The sequence below is a fragment of the Populus euphratica genome, unplaced genomic scaffold (genome assembly GCF_000495115.2).
Source record: "Populus euphratica unplaced genomic scaffold, PopEup_1.0 scaffold967.1, whole genome shotgun sequence".
Taxonomy (NCBI): Eukaryota; Viridiplantae; Streptophyta; class Magnoliopsida; order Malpighiales; family Salicaceae; genus Populus; species Populus euphratica.
The window spans coordinates 59361-82806 of record NW_011500843.1 but is presented as its reverse complement, the minus strand read 5'-3'; the positions used below and the strand labels follow the sequence as shown (position 1 = coordinate 82806).

General features: G+C 31.9%; 1 protein-coding gene across 1 annotated transcript in view; it reads left to right on the top strand.

Moving 5' to 3' along the window:
- Positions 1–7501: 7501 nt before the first annotated feature.
- The window catches only part of LOC105116554 (uncharacterized), a 62749-nt gene continuing 46804 nt past the window's right edge, over positions 7502–23446 (top strand). The window contains exons 1-2 of the mRNA XM_011013962.1: positions 7502–8045; positions 9846–9919. Of these exons, the coding sequence (XP_011012264.1) occupies positions 7502–8045; positions 9846–9919 (618 nt within the window). The remainder of the gene's footprint in view (positions 8046–9845; positions 9920–23446) is intronic.

Genomic DNA, 23446 nt, shown 5'->3' with positions numbered 1-23446 from the left:
TAATACTTTGCTTGTTAAATGACTTTTGTTTCTTTTCTTTTGTTTCTTTTTATTTTGTTTTCTTCCTCCTTCTTTTGCTTTCTTCTTCTTTTTTATTTTATTCCTACACGTGCATGAGAGTGTGGTCACGTACATCAAGTGGTAGACTTTGTAGGGTATCCTCATCATTTTCAGAAAATATGGCCGAAGAAGATAATCAATCACTTCATAATGAGAATAATGAGAATAACCGTGCTAGAACACTTAGACACCACATGAATCCCACAAGAACAAGTGCACCATCATGCATAGTTTTTCCTCCTGATGCATCTCATTTTAATTTTAAACCAGGTATTATTCAACTTTTACCTTCTTTTCATGGTTTAGAATTGGAAAATCCATACTTGCATTTAAGGGAATTTGAAGAGGTCTGCAACACATATAATAATTTAAATTGTAGCATGAACACCATCAGATTAAAGCTTTTTCCTTTTTCATTAAAAGATAAAGCTAAAACATGGCTACAAAATTTAAGACCAGGATCCATTCGTGCTTGGGATGAAATGCAACAACAGTTTTTAAAAAAGTTTTTCCCATCTCAGAGAACAAATTCTTTCAAAAGACAAATCACCACTTTCACTCAAAAACCAGGAGAAACATTTTACCAATGTTGGGATAGGTATCGAGACTTGCTTAGTACTTGCCCTCATCATGGTTTTGAAACATGGAGATTGGTTTCACATTTCTATGAAGGGTTAACACCTAAAGATAGACAAATGGTTGAATTGATGTGCAATGGAACTTTTGAAGATAAAGGCCGTGATGAAGCAATGGAGTACTTAGACTTGTTAGCTGAAAATGCTCAAAATTGGGACACCGCGGGGACTTGTGAGGCACCGAGTAAAACTCAACCTCATACATTTAGTGGAGGTATATACAACCTTAGGGAAGATCATGACCTTCAAGCCAAGTTTGCATCTTTAGCTAGAAAAGTCGAGGCACTAGAATTGAAAAAGAGTGGTCAATTAAAATTTGTTGAAAACATTGTGTGTCAAATCTGTGAAACAAATGAACACTCAACGAACAATTTTCCAACCTTGCCTTCTTTTAAAGAATGTCTCCATGAACAAGCCCATGCTTTAAATAGTTTTCAAAGGGCCAACCACAACCCATACTCCCAAACATACAACTCTGGTTGGAGAAATCATCCAAATTTCAATTGGAAGAGTAAGAACAACAATGCACAAACTTCACAACCACAGTTTCAAGCACACTATAATTTCCAAAATTATCATGGATATGCACCTCCTTATGCTCCACCTCCTACAAGAAATTTTGAGGAAACTTTGTATGCATTCATTGAAAAGCAAGAGATAATCAACAATCAACTTGCTCAAAGCATAACAGATTTTAAAGATACTCTTGCAAAATTCACATCTGCTCTCAATTTTCAAGAGCAAGGTAAGTTTCCATCTAAACCACAGCAAAATCTCAAGGAGCAATACAATGCAAATGCAAGTAGTTATGGAAGTCAACACATGGATCAAGTCAAATCAGTCATCACTTTGTGTAGTGGTAAGGTTATTCAAAAACCAATTCTTGAACCTTGTGAGAAAGATGATGAGTCAACCTCTAAGGGTAAGGAAGGGGTTGAATATGAAAATTGCAAAGAAACGACTGATTCTTCGCCAGCACTTTCATTTTCTCATGCCATGACCAATCAGGAAGAAATCGAGGATGAAAAAGGCACCGAAAAGGTTGATGCGGATCTTTTATCAAAAGTGACAATAGATTTGACACCCGACATCACATCAATCGATGATTACTTTCCTGATAAATCTCTACTTTCTCTTAGTTCAATGCCTTGGTTTGCTAAAAATATTAATTTTCTTACTTCAGGATTTTTGCCAGCTCACTAGAGTATTGAAGACAAAAGAAAATTTTTGTGCAACGAGCAAAATTTTCGTTGGGATGACCCTTACTTATTCAATTATTGTCCTGATCAAATATTTCAAAAATGCATTCTCGACAATGAGGTAAGTAATTTCATTAAAGTTTGTCACTCTAAGGCATGTGGGGATCATTTCTCGTCAAAAAAGAGGATTGTAGAAATCTTACAAAGTGGATTTTACTGGCCCATCATATTCAAGGAGTCAGATGCATTCCGCAAAAACTGTGAAAATTGTCAGAAGGTGGGATTTATTTCAAAACACAGAGAGTCTTTAGATAATCTTCTATTGACTCTTAAGTCTCATCATAGTCGAGATAAGCATCGTGTAATTCATGACTTATGAACCCATTTTCATAAAGAACATACTTGACTTAGTCTTGGGAATCCGACTAAAAAAGACCCTGTTTGCCAGTTTTTAAGAAAACTGGATGGGAAGCCTATCCCCGACCCATTGAGGGCGTTTAAGCTGTTCTTGGACGTAAAACCAAGAGAAGATGTGAGCCACATTCACAACTGTGATTTGAATTTTTTTTTTGTTTGTAAAAACTTGTGTCTTTTGGTTTTATTATTGTGTTTTGTTATTTCTTATTTTTGTTTTAGTGTGTTTCAGGTTTTGTTAGTGTTCGTTATTTCAGGTGATATCTTCTATACTCTATCTTTCTACCTTAGAACATTGAGGACAATGTCTCGTTCTGGTTGGGGGGAGAGGGTAGTAGTTGATAAAAAAAAATGTTTTTCATTTCATAAAGCATGTGCATAATTATTGTTACTAGGATGGCAGAGTAAAGGAGTTCTTTTGTTAAAGTGACTCTTGAGACGCATCTTAGTAACCATTCTTAACAAGGTCTATTATAATACTTCCTGAAATATTCAAGTTTACAAACTCTCGTATTGTTACCGCTTAATTCTGCTCATAAACTTATTTAACATGTATTCTTAAACCTTAATTTACACACACACACTTTAATATATGATTGTGGGTTGCATATTGGATTATTACATTATTTATGTTCTTTTGTTAAAGGTAGCAACTAAGGGAAAGGGATTGTATATAATTAAAAAAAAAGAAAAAAGAAAAAAAAAATGATGATAATAAAAATGTAGATAAGTTTGGTTTCGTAGCCTCCCTAACCTAAGCAATTAAGCCCGAAGGGGTGTTTTAACACCTAATACCCTAAACTCAACTGACTTGGGAGCTATTGGCCTAACGCTTGTTACATGGGTTGAGGAGAAAAGCTTAAGGGAATCAAACATTGCACTATCTACATATCAGTATCTGCGACCCGAGTTACTAAGCTCGTAGGGGTGTCTTAACACCTAATGCCCTAAGACCAACTAGTCTGGGAGTCATTAGCTGAAAACTCGTTACATGGGTTAAAGATGCATGATGTTTTTAAATTATATGTATATAGATTTAAAAAAAAAAAAGAAAAAAATGAAAAAAAAGAGACAAAAATAGTAATCCCAACCCAAGGAAGTTAACCTTAAACATTAGAACAAAAATTTTGTTTTCTTCCAAGAAAAGCCCCATAATTATGTGTTGTGATTGATCCTTCCATGAGTCGCATAAATTGGTCATCTACGGGAAGCCGTAAAAAGCTTAGATTGGATTTGAGCCTTCATTTGTGAATTTTTGTGTCTTTTGGTTTTATTATTGTGTTTTGTTATTTCTTATTTTTGTTTTAGTGTGTTTCAGGTTTTGTCAGTGTTCGTTATTTCAGGTGATATCTTTTATACTCTATCTTTCTACCTTAGAACATTGAGGACAATGTCTCGTTTTGGTTGGGGGGAGAGGGTAGTAGTTGATAAAAAAAAATTGTTTTTCATTTCATAAAGCATGTGCATAATTGTTGTTACTAGGATGGCAGAGTAAAGGAGTTCTTTTGTTAAAGTGACTCTTGAGACGCATCTTAGTAACCATTCTTAACAAGGTCTATTATAATACTTCCTGAAATATTCAGGTTTACAAACTCTCGTATTGTTACCACTTAATTCTGCTCATATACTTATTTAACATGTATTCTTAAACCTTAATTTACACACACACACTTTAACATATGATTGTGGGTTGCATATTGGATTATTACATTATTTATGTTCTTTTGTTAAAGGTAACAACTAAGGGAAAGGGATTGTATATAATTAAAAAAAAAACATGAAAAAAAAGAAAGAAAAAAAAAAGAAAAAAAAGAAGAAAAAAAAATGATGATAATAAAAATGTAGATAAGTTTGGTTTCGTAGCCTCCCTAACCTAAGCAATTAAGTCCGAAGGGGTGTTTTAACACCTAATACCCTAAAGTCAACTGACTTGGGAGCTATTGGCCCAACGCTTGTTACATGGGTTGAGGAGAAAAGCTTAAGGGAATCAAACATTGCACTATCTACATATCAGTATCTGCGACCCGAGTTACTAAGCTCGTAGGGGTGTCTTAACACCTAATGCCCTAAGACCAACTGGTCTGGGAGTCATTAGCTGAAAGCTCGTTACATGGGTTAAAGATGCATGATGTTTTTAAAGTATATGTATATAGAGTTAAAAAAAAAAAAGACAAAAATAGTAATCCCAACCCAAGGAAGTTAACCTTAAACATTAGAACAAAAATTTTGTTTTCTTCCAAGAAAAGCCCCATAATTATGTGTTGATACATTGAGCACAAAAGAAAGGTTTATTAATATCTTGTTAAGAGGTATTGAGCAGATATATAAATTTAATGAGAGTTTGTTTATCTGGATAGACTAATGGAAGTTAAATGATGAATACCTTGCTTTGTGGAATATACAAATTGTTTTTCTATTTTACGCTTTGATTACTAGGGACTAGTAATAAGCTGGTTGGGGGGTGTGATTAGTACTTAAAAGTGCATTTTTATCATGGTTTTATATCATCATTTTGCACTTGAAGTATCAATAACTCCTTAACTAAAATATGTTTTATAATAATGTATCTAATAATATAAGATACCTATAATTTGTGGTAAATGTCTATTTTTAATGCAGGCCTATCACATAAATGAAAGGATTGATTGATGACTTGAAGAACTTAAATTGCAAGGATAAAGAGATGGCCAAACTTAGAAAAGAGATGTCGGTGCAATCCAAACCGGAACACTGTTTGGTAATTGGGTCATATCTAGAGCTATATATCTCAAATTTAGGTCTAATTTATATGGATGGAAAGGTAAGACATAGGCCTACAACTTTCATATGGAGCCCAAGATCTAAAAAGGCCATTATCAAGTCCAAATTGTAGCAACAACAAAGAAGCCCGAATCTGTCTTCCAACCCGAGCACTGTTCGGTATTTTGGTCATATCTGGAGTTCTAGAAGTCCAAATGAGCTGAATGTTTTACAGACGAAAGCTGAGACAATTGCCTACAACTTTCATGTTTGCAACTAGCTCCAATTTTGACGTTATCAATGACGTTTTGGGCAGACAAGAGAAGATAAGGATTGTCACCAAGTCAAAAGTTGGCCACCCACTTATCAATTAGTCATCAAATCAATAGTTCCCAATTTTGACCTATAAAAGGAGGCATTTGCCATGCATTTAGGCATCTTGGTTTCCAGATCAAGATCATGCTCTTCCTTTCTCTCTTTGTATTTTTTATGCTTTGTTTTCATTAATATTAAGTTTATGCCTTTCATTTCCTTTCCTTTACTTAGTTAACTTTTATGTTCTTATTTTGTTTATCTATTTTGCTTTCTTTCATTATGTCTAGCTAAGTTAGTTATGTCAAGGTGAAAAGGTTACACTAATGGTGTAAGAATAAGTATAATGTAAACGTAATATGGACTTTAATGTTTGATACTAACATGTTTTATATTTGTTATCTTGTTTACTCTTTAATACTTTGCTTGTGTTTGTTATCTTGTTTACTCTTTAATACTTTGCTTGTTAAATGATTAATCTTGATTTATGTTGTATAACACTTGGTACAACAAATGCTTGGCACTTTCATAGCCCATAATGTATGGTATAACCGACACTTGAGCTATGAAAGGAACTTGATTTGTTGTTAACATAAGTTATAATCATGAATGCTTGACGAGATTTACAAGTATTAGCATTAATTGAATAAGATGACTAATGTAATCATGTTAACAATATATAATCTGATTGGAACCTCCTTTGTGTGTGGTTTCCAATTCAATAATAAGAGTTTATACTATACTTGTTTCACATATCATTAGTGGATCCTCTAACCTTGACATTTATTGTTATCGTTGTTAAATCTTTATGACCATTAGTGGAACCTCTAACCTTGACATTTGTTATTATTATTGTTTAATCCTTACATTAATTTTCCATCTCCAAGTTCTCATCATCTTCTTCTTCTTCTCTTTCTTTATTATTATTATTATTATTACTACTACTATTACTACTACTACTACTACTACTACTATTATTATTATTATTATTATTATTGTTGTTGTTGTTGTTGTTGTTGTTATTGTTATTGTTATTGTTGTTGTGTTATTGTTATTTATAATTTGTACAATTAACCTCCCTGTGGTTCGACCCCGGTCTTGTCGGGTTATTTATTACTTCGACACTCCTGCACTTGGGAGAAGACATCAATCTTTTAGTCGTGTCAAATATTTAATATTTATGAGAAGTTGTGATTGGTTTGTTGGATAATCTCGAGGTAATGTAATATTTTTCAAGTTTATTTACCTAACTTAGTTAATTAATACATTATGTAATTATAATTTTATAAAGGTTCGATATAAATCATGGATGATCGTTCATGGATGTATCGAGATTCATCCCAAGGATTGCGGAGGATGGATTATTGTAACGAGGTTCAGGGTTTTATTAATTTTGCAATATATATTCCTATAAATTTTACTAGAGGCGGCATTAGGTGTCCATGTAGGAAGTGTCAAAATAAAAAGTATCTGCATCCAGATGTTGTAATGATGCATCTTCTACACAAAGGGTTTATAGAGAATTACCAGTGTTGGTATGCATATGGAGAAGTATATGTTAGTGAGAGGAGAATGGAAGAAATGGTGGTTGGGTCTACTTCTAGTGTTAGCAACGAGAATGACAACACTAATACTTACAGAAACATGGTTATGGATGCAATGAGAATGAATCAAGGTAATGTCAGTCAATGTCCAATCATAGAAGAAGAACCTAATATAGATGCAGATAGGTTTTTTGATTTGTTGAAAGATTATGACAAACCATTATGGGATGGCTGCACAAACCATAGTAAATTATCGGTCGTAGCACAGGTGTTCACCATCAAGTTAGAGCACGGGTTGAGTGAGGCCGAGTATGACAAGATTATTGAATGGGCAAGAAGCATTTTACCTGAAGAGAACAGGCTGAAAGAGAACTTCTATGTTGCGAAGTCCATGATGAAACTCCTCAGTTTAGGATACTAGAAAATTGACATGTGCCCTAACTTCTGCATGTTATACTACTTTGAAAATGCTGAGATGACCGAGTACATGACATGCGGGCATTCCCATTACAAACCTAGAACTAGTAGGGGAAAGACTCTAGTAGCATATAAAAAACTTAGATATTTCCCGATCACACCTCGACTGCAAAGGTTATCCATGTCACCAAGGACTGCTGAGCACATGACATGGCACCAAGCACACCATGTGGTTGATGGAGTGACAGTTCATCCTTCTTACGGCGAAGCGTGGAAATGTTTTAACAGTGTTCATCCTCACTTTTCAGCTGAATCAAGAAATGTGCGTCTTGGGTTGTGTACAGACAGATTCAACCCATTTGGGTCATTTGCTGTTCCTTATTCTCGTTGGCCGGTCATACTCACAGTTTATAACTTACCACCGGGAATGTGTATGAGGCCGGAGTTCATGTTTTTATCTACTGTCATACCCAATCCAAGCAGCCCGGGGTGGAATATAGATGTTTGTCTTCGACCGTTGATTGATGAGTTGGTGCAGTTGTGGTCCTCCGAAGCTCTGACTTATGATATATTGAGGAAACAAAATTTCCTTATAAAGGCGGCTTTGATGTGGACTATAAATGATTTTCCAGCTTATGGAATGCTTTCTGGTTGGAGCACGCATGAGAAACTCGCATGTCCATACTACATGGAAAACAACAAGGCATTCACGCTAGCAAATGGAGGTAAAGCTTCTTTTTTTTATTGTCACCGTGATTAGTACTTAAAAGTATATTTTTATCAAGGTTTTATATCATCATTTTGCATTTGAAGTATCAATAACTCCTTAACTAAAGCATGTTTTATAATAATATTTCTAATAATATAAGATACCTTTAATTTATGGTAAATGTTCATTTTAAATGCAGGCCTATCACATAAATTAAAGGATTGATTGATGAATTTAAGAACTGAAATTGAAAGGATAAAGAGATGACCAAACTTAGAAAAGAGATATCGGTGCAATCCAAACCAGAACACTGTTCGGTAATTGGGTCATATCTAGAGCTATAGATCTCAGATTTAGGTCTACTTTATATGGATGGAAAGGTAAGACATAGGCCTATAACTTTCATATGAAGCCCAAGATCTAAAAAGGCCATTTTCAAGTCCAAATTGTTGCAACAACAAAGAAGCCCGAATCTGTTTTCCAGCCCGAGCACTGTTCAGTAGTTTAGCCATATCTGGAGTTCTAGAAGTCTAAATGAGCTGAATGTTTTACACAAGAAAGTTGAGACAATTGCATACAACTTTCATGTTTTTGAGTGGCTCCAATTTTGACGTTATCAATGACGTTTTAGGCAGACAAGAGAAGATAAGGATTGCCACCAAGTCAAGAGTTGGCCACCCACTCATCAATTAGTCATCAAATCAATAGTTCTCAATTTTGGCCTATAAAAGGAGGCATTTGCCATGCATTTAGGCATCTTGGTTTCCAGATCAAGATCATGCTCTTGCTTTCTCTCTTTGTATTTTTTGTAATGTTTATGCTTTGTTTTCCTTAATATCAAGTTTATGTCTTTCAATTCCTTTCCTTTGCTTTGTTAACTCTTATCTTATTTATGTTCTTATTTTGTTTATTTATTTTTCTTTCTTTCATTATGTCTAGCTAAGTTTATTATGTCAAGGTGAAAAGGTTACACTAATGGTGTAAGAATAAGTATAGTGTAAACTTAATATGGACTTTAATGTTTGATACTAACATGTTTTGTATTTGTTATCTTGTTCACTCTTTAATACTTTGCTTGTTAAATGACTAATCTTGATTTATGTTGTATAACACTTGGTACAATAAATACTTGACACTTCCATAGCCCATAATGTATGGTATAACCGACACTTGAGCTATGAAAAGAACTTGATTTGTTGTTAACATAAGTTATAATCATGAATGCTTGACGAGATTTACAAGTACTAGCATTAATCGAATAAGATGACTAATGTAATCATGTTAACAATCTATAATCTGATTGGAACCTCCTTTGTGTGTGGTTTCCAATTGAATAATAAGAGTTTATGCTATACTTGTTTGACATATTATTAGTTGAACCTCTAACCTTGACATTTGTTATTATCATTATTTAATCCTTACATTAATATTTCATCTCCAAGTTCTCATCATCTTCTTTTTCTTCTCTTTCTTTATTATTATTATTATTACTACTACTACTACTACTACTATTATTGTTGTTGTTGTCATTGTTATTGTTATTATTGTTGTTGTTGTTGCTATTGCTATTATTGTTGTTTATAATTTGTACAATTAACCTCCCTATGGTTCGACCCCGGTCTTGCCGGGTTATTTATTACTTCGACACTCCTACACTTGGGACAAGACATCAATCTTTTAGTTGTGTCACACCGTCGCTTCTTGCCACTTAATCACAAGTACAAAAAGAACAGAAAAGATTTCTTTGTTAGCAGAGTTGAAAAAGATGTTGCATCCCCGCGTCTTTCTAGTGAAGAATTGCATGATGTTGTCTCAGAGTACGGTGACATTGTGTTTGGCCTTCAATCAGGTAAGCAAAAGTTTCGTGGTTTTGGATTGACCCATAATTGGGTAAAGTGAAGTATCTTTTGGGAGCTTCCTTATTGGAAGACCAATCCGCGCTGCCATAACCTTGACGTCATGCAAAGAACATGTTTAAGTACATTTTCAACACCATCATGGATGTGAAAGGGAAGACAAAGGACAACATCAAGGCTAGATTGGATGTAGCTATGTTTTGTAACCATAAAAATATAGGGTTAGTTTGCGATAAGTTATGGGTCGGAAAACCAAGAACAAGCTTTATGTTAAAGGAAAATGCACAACTACTAGTCTAAAATGGCTTAAGAGTTTGCATTTTCTGGATGGACATGCCTCGAACATATTTATGTAAACACTCATCCCATTAGCTTTTTGTGATTTGTTGCTAAAAGGGATATAGGATGCACTCACGGAGATCAGTCTTTAGAGATTTATGCTTCAGCAAGTTAAATGTTGATCATATTGAGAGACTTGAAACAAATATCATTGAGACACTATACAAACTTAAGATGATATTCCCTTCATTATTTTTTGACTCAATAAAGCATCTCCCCATACATCTACCGTTCGATGCAAAAGTTGGATGACTGGTCCAGTATAGATGTATGTACCCATTCAAACAGTTAGATATTATAGTTGCAATGTAATTTATATGTAAAAGTATTTTCTTTTTTTCATTAAAAATATTTGATTAACTCAATGCAGGTACTTGTTCAATCTCAAGAAAAAGGTTAAGAACAAGGTGCATGTTGAGGCTTCGATATGTGAGGCCTATATTGTTGAGGAGATCTCAACATTTATCTTGTACTATTTCAAACCTTATCTGAGAATGAGAATCAATCACGTTCCACAGTATTATGATGGCGGTGAAGTGTCTTCCAGCGGGAACTTGTCAATATTCTCCAATCCTGGACGACTCATATCCAAAAATGCCATAAAAGGAAGAGATTTGTTAGAAATAGAGTTCAAACAAACACATTATTATGTTTGATTTAACTATGAGGAGCTGAGACCTTTTATTTAGTAAGTGTATATATGTGTAATACTAATTAAACTTTGTCAATAATATACTACTAATTATATATTGCAATATAATACACTCATTACCACTTGCAGGGAACATCGATAATATTTGTTGTCCAATAACTCACAGCTGACCGAATCCCAGATCTTTCAATTATGATTAGTACTTAAAAGTGCATTTTTATCATGGTTTTATATCATCATTTTGCACTTGAAGTATCAATAACTCCTTAACTAAAGCATGTTTTATAATAATATATCTAATAATATAAGATACCTTTAATTTATGGTAAATGTTCATTTTAAATGCAGACCTATCACATAAATGAAAATATTGATTGATGACTTTAAGAACTTAAATTGCAAAGGCAAAGAGATGGTCAAACTTATAAAAGAGATGTCGGTGCAATCCAAACCAGAACACTGTTCGGTAATTGGGTCATATCTGGAGCAACAGATCTCAGATTTAGGTCCAATTTATATGGATGGAAAGGTAAGACATAGGCCTACAACTTTCATATGGAGCCTAAGATCTAAAAAGGCCATTTGCAAGTCCAAATTGTAGGAACAACAAAGAAGCCCAAATTGTAGGAACAACAAAGAAGCCAAATATGGAGTTCTAGAAGTCCAAATGAGCTGAATTTTTTATACAAGAAAGCTGAGACAATTTCCTACAACTTTCATGTTTTCACCTGGCTCCAATTTTGATGTTATCAATGACGTTTTGGGCAAACAAGAGAAGATAAGGATTGTCACCAAGTCAAAAGTTGGTCACCCACTTATCAATTAGTCATCAAATCAATAGTTCCCAATTTTGGCCTATAAAAGGAGGCGTTTGCCATGTATTTAGGCATCTTGGTTTCCAGATCAAGATCATGCTCTTCCTTTCTCTCTTTGTATTTTTTGTAATGTTTATGTTTTGCTTTCATTAATATTAAGTTTATGCTTTTCATTTCCTTTCCTTTACTTAGTTAGCTTTTATGTTCTTATTTTGTTTATCTATTTTGCTTTCTTTCATTATGTCTAGCTAAGTTAGTTATGTCAAGGTGAAAAGGTTACACTAATGGTGTAAGAATAAGTATAATGTAAACTTAATATGGACTTTAATGTTTGATACTAACATGTTTTATATTTGTTATCTTGTTCACTCTTTAATACTTTGCTTGTTAAATGACTGATCTTGATTTATGTTGTATAACACTTGGTACAACAAATGCTTGTCACTCTCATAGCTCATACTGTATGGTATAACCAATACCTGAGCTATAAAAGGAACTTGATTTGTTGTTAACATAAGTTATAATCATGAATGCTTGATGAGATTTACAAGTAGTAGCATTAATTGAATAAGATGACTAATGTAATCATGTTAACAATATATAATCTGATTGGAACCTCCTTTGTGTGTGGTGTCCAATTCAATAATAAGAGTTTATACTATACTTGTTTGATATACCATTAGTGGAACCTCTAACCTTGACATTTCTTATTATTATTGTTTAATCCTTACATTAATTTTCCATCTCCAAGTTCTCATCATCTTTTTCTTCTTCTCTTTCTTTATTACTACTACTATTACTACTACTACTACTACTACTACTACTACTACTATTATTATTATTATTATTATTATTATTATTATTATTATTATTATTAGTATTACTATTATTATTATTATTATTATTGTTATTATTATTATTATTATTATTATTGTTATTGTTATTGTTATTGTTGTTGTATTATTGTTATTTACAATTTGTACAAATTATTATTATTATTATTATTATTATTATTATTACTATTGTTGTTGTTGTTATTGTTGTTTTATAATTGTTGTTTATAATTTGTACAATTAACCTCCCTGTGGTTCGACCCCGGTCTTGCCGGGTTATTTATTACTTCGACACTCCTACACTTGGGAGAAGACATCAATCTTTTAGTCGTGTCAAGTTTTTGGCGCCGTTGCCAGGGAGGTAAGTTCTTGTATAAATTATAGTATTTATTTTATTTTCTCTTTTCACTTTTCTTGTATATAACTTTGTTTCTTTTTATTTTGTTTTCTTCCTCCTTCTTTTGCTTTCTTCTTTTTTTTTTTTATTCCTACACGTGCATGAGAGTGTGGTCACGTACATCAAGTGGTAGACTTTGTAGGGTATCCTCATCATTTTCAGAAAATATGGCTGAAGAAGATAATCAATCACTTCATAATGAAAATAATGAGAATAACCGTGCTAGAACACTTAGAGACCACATGAATCCCACAAGAACAAGTGCACCATCATGCATAGTTTTTCCTTCTAATGCATCTCATTTTAATTTTAAACCAGACATTATTCAACTTTTACCTTCTTTTTATAGCTTAGAATTGGAAAATCCATACTTGCATTTAAGGGAATTTGAAGAGGTCTGCAACACATATAATAATTTAAATTGTAGCATGAACACCATCAGATTAAAGCTTTTCCCTTTTTCATTAAAAGATAAAGCTAAAACATGACTACAAAATTTAAGACCAGGATCCATTTGTGCTTGGGATGAAATGCAACAACAATTTTTAAAGAAGTTTTTCCCATCTCATAGAACAAACTCTTTCAAGAGACAAATCACCACTTTCACTCAAAAACCAAGAGAAACATTTTACCAATGTTGGGATAGGTATCGAGACTTGCTTAGTACTTGCCCTCAGCATGGTTTTGAAACATGGAGATTGGTTTCACATTTTTATGAAGGGTTAACACCTAAAGATAGGCAAATGGTTGAATTGATGTGCAATGGAACTTTTGAAGATAAAGACCATGATGAAGCAATGGAGTACTTAGACTTGTTAGCTGAAAATGCTCAAAATTGGGACACTACGGGTACTTATGAGGCACCGAGTAAAACTCAACCTCACACATCTAGTGGAGACATGTACAACCTTAGGGAAGATCATGACCTTCAAGCCAAGTTTGCATCTTTAGCTAGAAAAGTCGAGGCACTGGAATTGAAAAAGAGTGGTCAATTAAAATCTGTTGAAAACATTATGTGTCAAATCTGTGAAACAAATCAACACTCAACCAACGATTGACCAACCCTGCCTTCTTTTAAGGAATGTCTCCATGAACAAGCCAATGCTTTAAACAGTTTTCAAAGGGCCAACCACAACCCATACTCCCAAACATACAACCCTGATTGGAGAAATCACCCAAATTTTAGTTGGAAGAGTGAGAACAACAATGCACAAACTTCACAACCACCGTTTCAAGCACACCACAATTTCCAAAATTCTCATGGATATGCACCTTCTTATTCTCCACCTCCTAGAAGAAATCTTGAGGAAACATTGCATGCATTCATTGAAAAGCAAGAGATAATCAATACTCAACTTGCTCAAAACATGACAGATTTTAAAGATACTCTTGCAAAATTAACATCTACTCTCAGTTTCCAAGAGAAAGGTAAGTTTCCATCTCAACCACAACAAAATCCTAAGGGGCAATATAATGCAAATGCAAGTAGTTCCGGAAACCAACACATGGATCAAGTCAAATCAGTCACTACTCTACACAGTGGTAAGGTTATTGAAAAACCCTCTCTTGAACCTTATGAGAAAGATGATGAGTCAATCTCTGAGGGTAAGGAAGGGGTTGAATCTGAAAATTGCAAAGAAAAGACTGATTCTCCGCCAGCACTTCCATTTCCTCAAGTCATGACCAAACAAAGGAAAGTGAATCACAACTCTGAAATCTTTGAAACTTTCAAACAGGTAAGGATCAATATAGCTTTGCTGGATGCTATTAAACAGGTTCCTTCCTATGCTAAATTTTTTAAAGATCTCTGCACTGTGAAGAGGAAACTGAATGTGAAAAAGAAAGCCTTTTTAGCCGAACAAGTGATATTCTTCAAAACAATAATGCTTTGAAATATAAAGACCCTGGTTGTCCTACAATTTCCTGGTTTATTGGAGAGCATAAAATTGAAAGAGCCTTACTTGATCTTGGTGCTAGTGTGAATTTACTTCCATATTCAGTTTTTCAGAGTCTCAATCTAGGTGAGTTAAAACCAACTTCTATATCTCTTTTACTTGCCGATAGATCTGTAAAAGTGCCTAGAGGAATAATTGAAGATGTGTTAGTACAAGTCGATAAATTCATTTATCCTGTGGATTTTATTGTCTTGGACACACAACCTGTTGAAGTATGTAATTCATTTCCTGTTATTTTAGGACGTCCATTTCTTGCAACTTCTAATGCATTGATTAATTGTAGGAATGGACTGATGAAGCTATCATTTGGAAACATGACATTGGAGATGAATATTTTCAACATTTGCAAGCAACCTAGAGATGATAATGATTTACAGGAAGTGGACTTTACTAAAAAATTAATTCATGATCAATTTCCAACCACTTTCAGTGAAATTGAGATTGATGAATCTGATGATTTGCAAATGATTTATTTTCAGGAAGAATCAAAGACAAGTAATTGGAGGCCACAAATTGAAGAATTGCCACCACGATCAATTAAGTCCATACCTTCAAGTGTTCAACCACCAAAACCTGATTTGAAGCCATTGCCATCCAATCTCAAATACTCATTTTTGCGAGAAAATGAAACTTTTCCGGTAATAATCTCTTCCAAACTTAATGCACATCAAGAAGGTAAGTTATTACAAACTCTGAAAATGCACAAAAATGCATTAGGATGGACCATAGCTGATATAAAAGGAATTAGTCCTTTAATTTGTACACACAGAATTTATTTAGAGGAAAATGCTAAACCCTCTAGAGAAATGCAACGAAGGCTAAATCCTAATATGAAAGAAGTAGTGAAAAATGAAGTCATTAAGCTTCTAGATAATGAAATCATTTATCCTATTTCTGACAGCAAATGGGTAAGTCCTACCCAAGTTGTACCCAAGAAGTCTGAAGTCATTGTGATAACAAATGAGAACAATGAGTTAATTCCCACTAGAACTGTTACTGGTTGGCGCATGTGCATTGACTATAGGAAACTTAATTCAATGACTAGAAAAGATCATTTTCCTTTACCTTTCATGGATCAAATCCTAGAAAGAGTTGCAGGTCATGAATTTTATTGTTTCCTAGATGGCTATTCGGGTTACAACCAAATTGAAATTGCATTGGAAGATCAAGAGAAGACTACTTTCACATGTCTATTTGGTACTTTTGCATATCGAAGGATGCCTTTTGGATTATGTAATGCACCAGCCACATTTCAAAGATGCATGCTTAGTATCTTTAGTGATATGGTTGAACATTTTCTTAAGATTTTCATGGATGATTTTTCTGTTTTTAGCGATTCATTTGATGATTGTTTAACTAACTTAGAAAAGGTTTTGACCAGGTGTGAAGAGAAGAATCTTGTGCTGAATTGGGGAAAATGTCATTTTATGGTAACAAACGGCATTGTACTTGGTCACATTGTTTCATCAAAAGGAATTGAGGTTGACAAATCTAAAATCGAGTTAATTGCAAACTTGCCAACACTAAAATCTCTTAAAGATGTTAAATCATTCCTAGGACATGCTGGTTTTTATAGAAGGTTCATCAAAGATTTTAGTGTAATATCTAAGTCTTTAAGTAACCTTCTAACAAAGGATATTATTTTTGAATAGACTGAACATTGTGAAGAAGCCTTTGTTAAACTTAAAAACTTGCTTACTTGTGCTCCTATCATTCAACTTCCTGATTAGTCATTACCTTTTGAAAAAACAAGAACCACTATAGTGACTATAATCTAGGGAATTATAAATAACATGTTGTTTACCATAACAGAGGATGCATTGCCTATTTTTTTAGTCAAAGAATGGGGCAAACAACATTTCTACCACCTTATTAACATAAATAAAAAAAACATTAAAGGCCCCTATGTGTAGGTCTAAACTTTTAGGACCACATGCAGATCATTTCTTTGTGGGTTAAGTGTTTGGCCTAGTTTACGAGGCCCACAATGTATGGCTTCATTTGTTTTATTTTTATTTTTTTTGTTAATATATTTTTATATATATTTTGAAAATAATTTTTAATTAATACTTCTTTTCTTTTATTTTTTTTGGCTTTTATAACCCTTTTTAAATAACAATTATTTTTTAACTATATTGTGAGTGTTTATTATCTAAAGATATTAGTATGATTCTTCTATAATTTTTTAATATTTTGTATATATTATATATTTATTTATTTATTATGATATTTTTAATATGTAGAGTCTTGCTTAATATTTATTTTACTTTTATTTTATATGTGTGTTGGTTTATATTGCAAATTGATTTTAATAAACAAATTGGTTTATATTGGTTAATGTTTTATATATATATATATTCTTGTTTGCTGTCATTGCCTCTTTTTTATCCATATGGTTCAAATAAAGCTAGCTTATGTAGTTGGTTGGAATTATAACCCGAGTTATTGAATTTTTTTTCTTAAAAGAAAATGCTTCCAACACCTAAATATTTTATTGGAAAAAAATATAGACCCGCAGTGTAGCATGGATACCAGTCTACTATATATTCAGGTAAAATATTCATTGTCCTTACATTCTAAAATATACCATTTATATCCTTGTATATGAAATTAGTTTTCAATCTATCATTCTTAAAATCATTAGAAAATATTAACTGAACACACACACACACACACACACATATATAATTTTATTTTTTAAGAAATAAAAAACTAAAAAACTCTATAAAAAATTGAAAAAAATAAAAAAATAAGAAAAAAAATAGTGTATATAAGAAAAAGAATAAAAGACAATAAAAAAGATTAGGTGTGTAGACATGGCTTAGATAGTCGATCATGCCTAAAGCTTTAAAAAAAGCCCTAGTAAATGGGCTTGCCAACCCAAGCTTGAGCACCTGGGCACAATTATTCATTTTTTTTTGTTTAAGAGATAATGATATATGGTGGATGGAAAAACATGGAGAGAAATATTTTGAGTTAGAAATCTATTTTATCTAACTATTTTCATCTAAAAACACTTAAAAATACCATAAAAGCCTCACTAAACTACTTGTCAAACACAAAAATACTTTGAAAATAAAAAAACCAATCTCATTTTTTAGGTGTCTTTGGAGAAAAAATTAACACCATCAATTTTTTTTTTTTTGATGAATAAAACTAATTTTTTTATCAAATAAGACTTTTTGACACAAAAAACAAGTTTCTTCATCAAAAAATGGCTAAACCTATGTTTTTTTTCTCTTTCCTCACCATTATTAGGATACTTTCTCCGTCCTTTTTTAAAACCAAGAACCAAGAAAAGGGGGGTTTTATGATGTTGATTTTCTTACAATATATTTGATAATTTTATAAGTCATGGGGGCTTGTTTTAGTAATAAAGCAACTATTTTTTAAAAATTGGGTTTTATGATGTGGCCACTTGATGTTTTTGGATCGTAATTTAGTTTTATAGGCATTGAAGAATTTTCTAGATATTATTTGCAATGTTATTTAGATAATATAGTTCAATAATCAAGCTTTATGATATTTTTTTTTGAAAGAAAACAATAATAATCATGAATTCAAATTTGACGTATATTTGATGACATCTTTTAAGAAAATGAGAAAGTGACATATTGGACAACCTTTTTTTAAAATATTGAAGAGCAAGCACATTTAATTGACTCGAGTTAACTAGAATAACTTGTCAAACATCCAACCTAAATCATGGGAGGGTGATAACTCTATAGGAAGCAAATAAGAAACAATCATAAAGGAAAAGTCTTAACTCATCCAATATTGATGGTTGAAATTTGAAAAAAAAATATTAAATTAAAAAAAAAAGATTTGGTTGAATCTAGATTAACTTGCCAAACAAGTAGTCTAAGCCATGCACCCTATTATGTATAAAAGCCTTTTATACATTTTTCTTGTAATTATATGACAACAAAAAAACATATCAAAATATTAAGGACAAAGAAAATAGTGGGATGTTCTTTAGAGACTACGATAATCCTACCGAAAGCAAACTAAAACATATCACAAAGTCCAATTAAAAACAACTAAAAACAAAAGAATTAAATTGAGAAATAAAAGTCAATGAAAAAAATCCATTAAAATATGAGATGAAATAAATAAATAAATAATAAAGGTTAGGTGTTCGGCCTAGGCTACCCAACAACCCTTGGCCAACAAGCCAAGTGCGTGGGCTTGTCAGCCCAAGCCCGTATACAGAGGCCTTTTATTTTTTTTATTTATTAAACTAGATGGATGATGGATAACTATTTATAAAAAAACAAATGATGCGGTGTTTGATGAGCCAAATGACATGTCATATGCAACCTAGAATTCTGACACTAGAAAATATGGGGTGATGAATTTTTTATCCTAAAATCTATTTAAACCATTTATTATTTGAAAATAACTAAAAAACACTATAATAACCCAAACAAACCCACATATGGTCTTAAATTAGCAAAAAACAATTAGCTAAAAAAATCAATGCAAACCCAAAAAATCTTCTCAAGGTTAGATCTAATCTCTTAAGAACTTCTAAAATGAAATAACATCCAAGTGGAACTCCAATTATAAAATGAAATCCGTTGTCATTGAGATTAACCATTTTGGGTGATAAACTTCTCAAGATGGACATTAAATTTTCACATATGATCCATCAAAGGAGTCTCTTATTTTTAGAGGCATGCATTGAATTTTAATGAATGATCAAATCAATAAGTCTCGTATTTTTTAGAATTGACGTTAAACTTTTATGAATGACCAAATAAACGAGTCTTTTATTTTACAAATTAATGTTAAATATTGTGAATGACCTAATTAACAACTCTCTTATATTGTAGGGACTAATGTTGAATTTTTTAGATGGCCTAATTGACAAATATGCTATTGTAAGGGATGAATGTCAAACTTTTTATGAAATTGCTAATCAACAAGTCTCTTATTTTTAGGGATAAATGTCAAATATTATGCAAATAATTGGATATAAATTAAAATAAATTGACAACTCTCTTATACTGTAGGGACTGATGTTGAATTTTTTAGATGGCTTAATTGACAAATATGCTATTTTTAGGGATGAATATCAAATTTTTTATGAAAATGTTAATTAACAAGTCTTCTATTTTTAGGGATAAATGTCAAATTTTATGCAAATAATTGGATATAAATTAAAATGAATTGCAAAATAATTTAAACAATTGAAAGCATTTGTAGCATAGAATTTAGAAGATAACATATGGAAAATGTAAACTTTAATCTAAAAGGATATGGTAAGGGTGATATTTATTTTTCTTGAAGTATAGTCAATCTCTTACTTAAATCTACAAAACCATTTGGATAATTGATGCAGTTCAGGTAGGGTTACTTTGCATAATTTGGTGTGAGATTTGAACCTTAATGACTAGAAAGGAGACTGAAATTTTTAACTATTAACTCAATCTCTTGTGCTAGGCCAATAACTATTTGAGAATTAGTCGCGGACAGTTTGATATATAGTATATTAGCGCTATCCCAGGTCCATGAATCTAAGTTATGAGAAAATTCTAACAATACGCCATATCTTTGTTACATGATCGCGTGAAACATCTTTAATTCGTGGACAGTTTGATATATAAATTGTGTTGCATCGAAAATACATTGTTCTGGCAGTTGAAAGCAAAAGCAGAGTATGGAGGAGAAAACCTATGAATACATGAATACATGCAAGAATTGAAAGCCAAAAGCAGTCAACAATTTTTCACTTCCCACCATGCATGAAGCCAGAAAATGATTTCCCCATAATTCGGAGTGAGAACCTTTTCTTCTGATTATTGCTGATCTTGCTCTCCATGTGACCAAGTTGGCAGCGAGGAGTCATTGCTTTCGGAGCTCTGTTCATTATTTTAAGCACAGATGTATATAGGCGATTTGATTATAGGTTTTTGTCTTGTCATTAACAAAATTTACGAACATTGTTTTGGCAGTTGAAAGACCACTGGACCAGTCTACTGCCAAGACAAGATCACCGGGGATCAGAGAAAAGGATTCTTAAATGATACTCACGATGCCAACCAGACCATTGTCTTGCCAAGACCAGTTAACTGGGCATCAGAAAAGAAGATTCTTACATGATACCTTTGATGCCAACCAGACCATGTGGGCTGACTAATAGCCTGAATTTCTTCAACATGAGAAACTATGGATGCGTATATACGTGGAATATAATGTTCTCTTTGGCTAAAGGTAAGTGGCAAAGAGATTAGAGATCATGCACGTATTGAGAAAAGAGATTTTTTAAAAAATAAAAAATAGCACATTCATCAAAAATATTTTAAAAAATAACAAAATAAAAAAAAATAATTATGCTTGGAGAATGTATTAATACCTTTAAAATGTTTTACCTGAGGTAAACTGCATTATATGATCTAGATATATTGTAAAGGTATTGATTGGTTCATCACAAGTGATTCATTTATAACTCAAAACAAAGATTTGTATTTATAAATAAAATTGACATTTTAAAATTATTATGTGCTCATATGCCTAGATTAATCCTTTTAGAAAAAATATATGTAAGTACTCTGACAAGGTTTATTTATTATAGAAAGAGAAAGTATTTTCCACAACTTGTATATTGTAGTGAAAGATACTTTCAATTAAAATTGATAAATATTAAATATAATTCTGAGAATTTTCTAATTAACTTTTTATATTTAAATATCAGTTTAGTTGTATATCCAACATTTATACTAGAATATATTGTTCATTAATTTTTAGATAATAGAAAAAATAGGGTTACTGAAATATTAGTGAAATCTTGAAGGAATTTTACAAATTTGTTGTAATTTCCACGAAAATACAGAAGTTTTCTAAAACAATGCTAAAAAAAACATTTTCTCTCTTTTTTTACAAAATAAAATGCAATTTGTTTTGTAAGGATTGAGCCGTATACAACAAGCAGAAATTATTTTTTATATTTTTTTAAGGATATCTTTGACAAACACCCATTTTTTTCTAAAATCAAAACTGTTAAAATAAGCTAATGGGGTGTTTGCCAAACACACTTTAAAAAAAAAAATCTTAGCAAAAACTTTGTTAGCCAAATAAGGTCTAAATCTTTAACCTAACTGAGTTGACTCGAAACTTCTAGTTAAACCATAAATTAGAGCAAAGTCTACTAGTTTGAAATGGAAAACAAACCAAAACCTAAACCGGAATTCAAAATAATTCAAACTTAAAAATAAATTATCAAAACCCAAAAAAACAAAAAAACAAAAGAACATTTAACATGAACCTAACAATATGGATTCCTAATTAAACTAGATATGAATACATAAAAGATATAGACACCTTAGAAATCATGCAATGATCAATACTTTAGCATCCATTTACTTTGATTATTACTAAAAAATCATGATTTTGTCAAAAATAGATTTTAGCTCATGATTAGTACTTAAAGTGCATTTTTATCAAGGTTTTATATCATCATTTTGCATTTGAAGTATCAATAACTCCTTAAATGTTTTATAATAACATATATAATAATATAAGATACCTTTAATTTGTGATAAATATTCATCTTAAATGCAGGTTGATCACATAAATGAAAGGATTAATTAACGAGTTTAAGTACTGAAATTCAAAGGATAAAGAGATGGCCAAACTTAGAAAAGAGATACTAGTACAGTCCAAACTGGAACACTATTTGGTAATTAGGTTATATCTGAAGTTGCAGATCTCCAATTTAGGTCTACTTTATATAGATGGAAAGGTAAGATATAAGCCTATAACTTTCATGAAAGTTCAAGATTTAAAAAGGTCATTTTCAAGTCCAAATTATAACGACAATGAAGAAGTCCAAATCTATCCTACAGCCCAAATAATGTTAAGCGTTCAGCCCATATCTAAAGTTCTAGATGTCCAAATGACTTAATTTCTTTTTCTTAGAAAGCTGAGATAATTTTCTAGAACTTCTATATGGAGGTCTGTTCAAATTTTGACGTTATTAATGATATTTTATTCGGACAAGAAGATAAAGATTGTCACTAAGTCAAGATGTGGTCACCCACTCATCAATTAGTCATCAAATCAATAGTTTTCAATTTTGGCTTATAAAAAGAGACACTTGTCATGTATTTAGACTTCTTGATTTCCAGATCAAGATCATGCTCTTGCTTTCTCTATTTGTATTTTTATAATGCTTAAGTTGTGCTTTCATAAATATCTTGTTTATGCCTTTCAATTCATTTCCTTTACTTAGTTAAGTTTTATTTTATTTATGTTCTTATCTTGTTTATTTATGTTTCTTTATTTCATTATGTTTAGCTAAGTTTATTATGTCAAGGTGACAAGGTTACACTAATGGTGTAAGAATAAGTATAGTGTAAACTCAATATAGACTTTAATATTTGATATTAACATGTTTTGTATTTGTTATCTTATTCACTCTTAATACTTTGCTTGTGAAATAGTTAATCTAGATTTATATTACATAACATTTAATATAACAAATATTCGGCACTTTCATAGCCAACTATATGGTATAACCTATACTTGTCCTATGAAAGGAACTTGATTTGTTGTTAACATAAGTTATA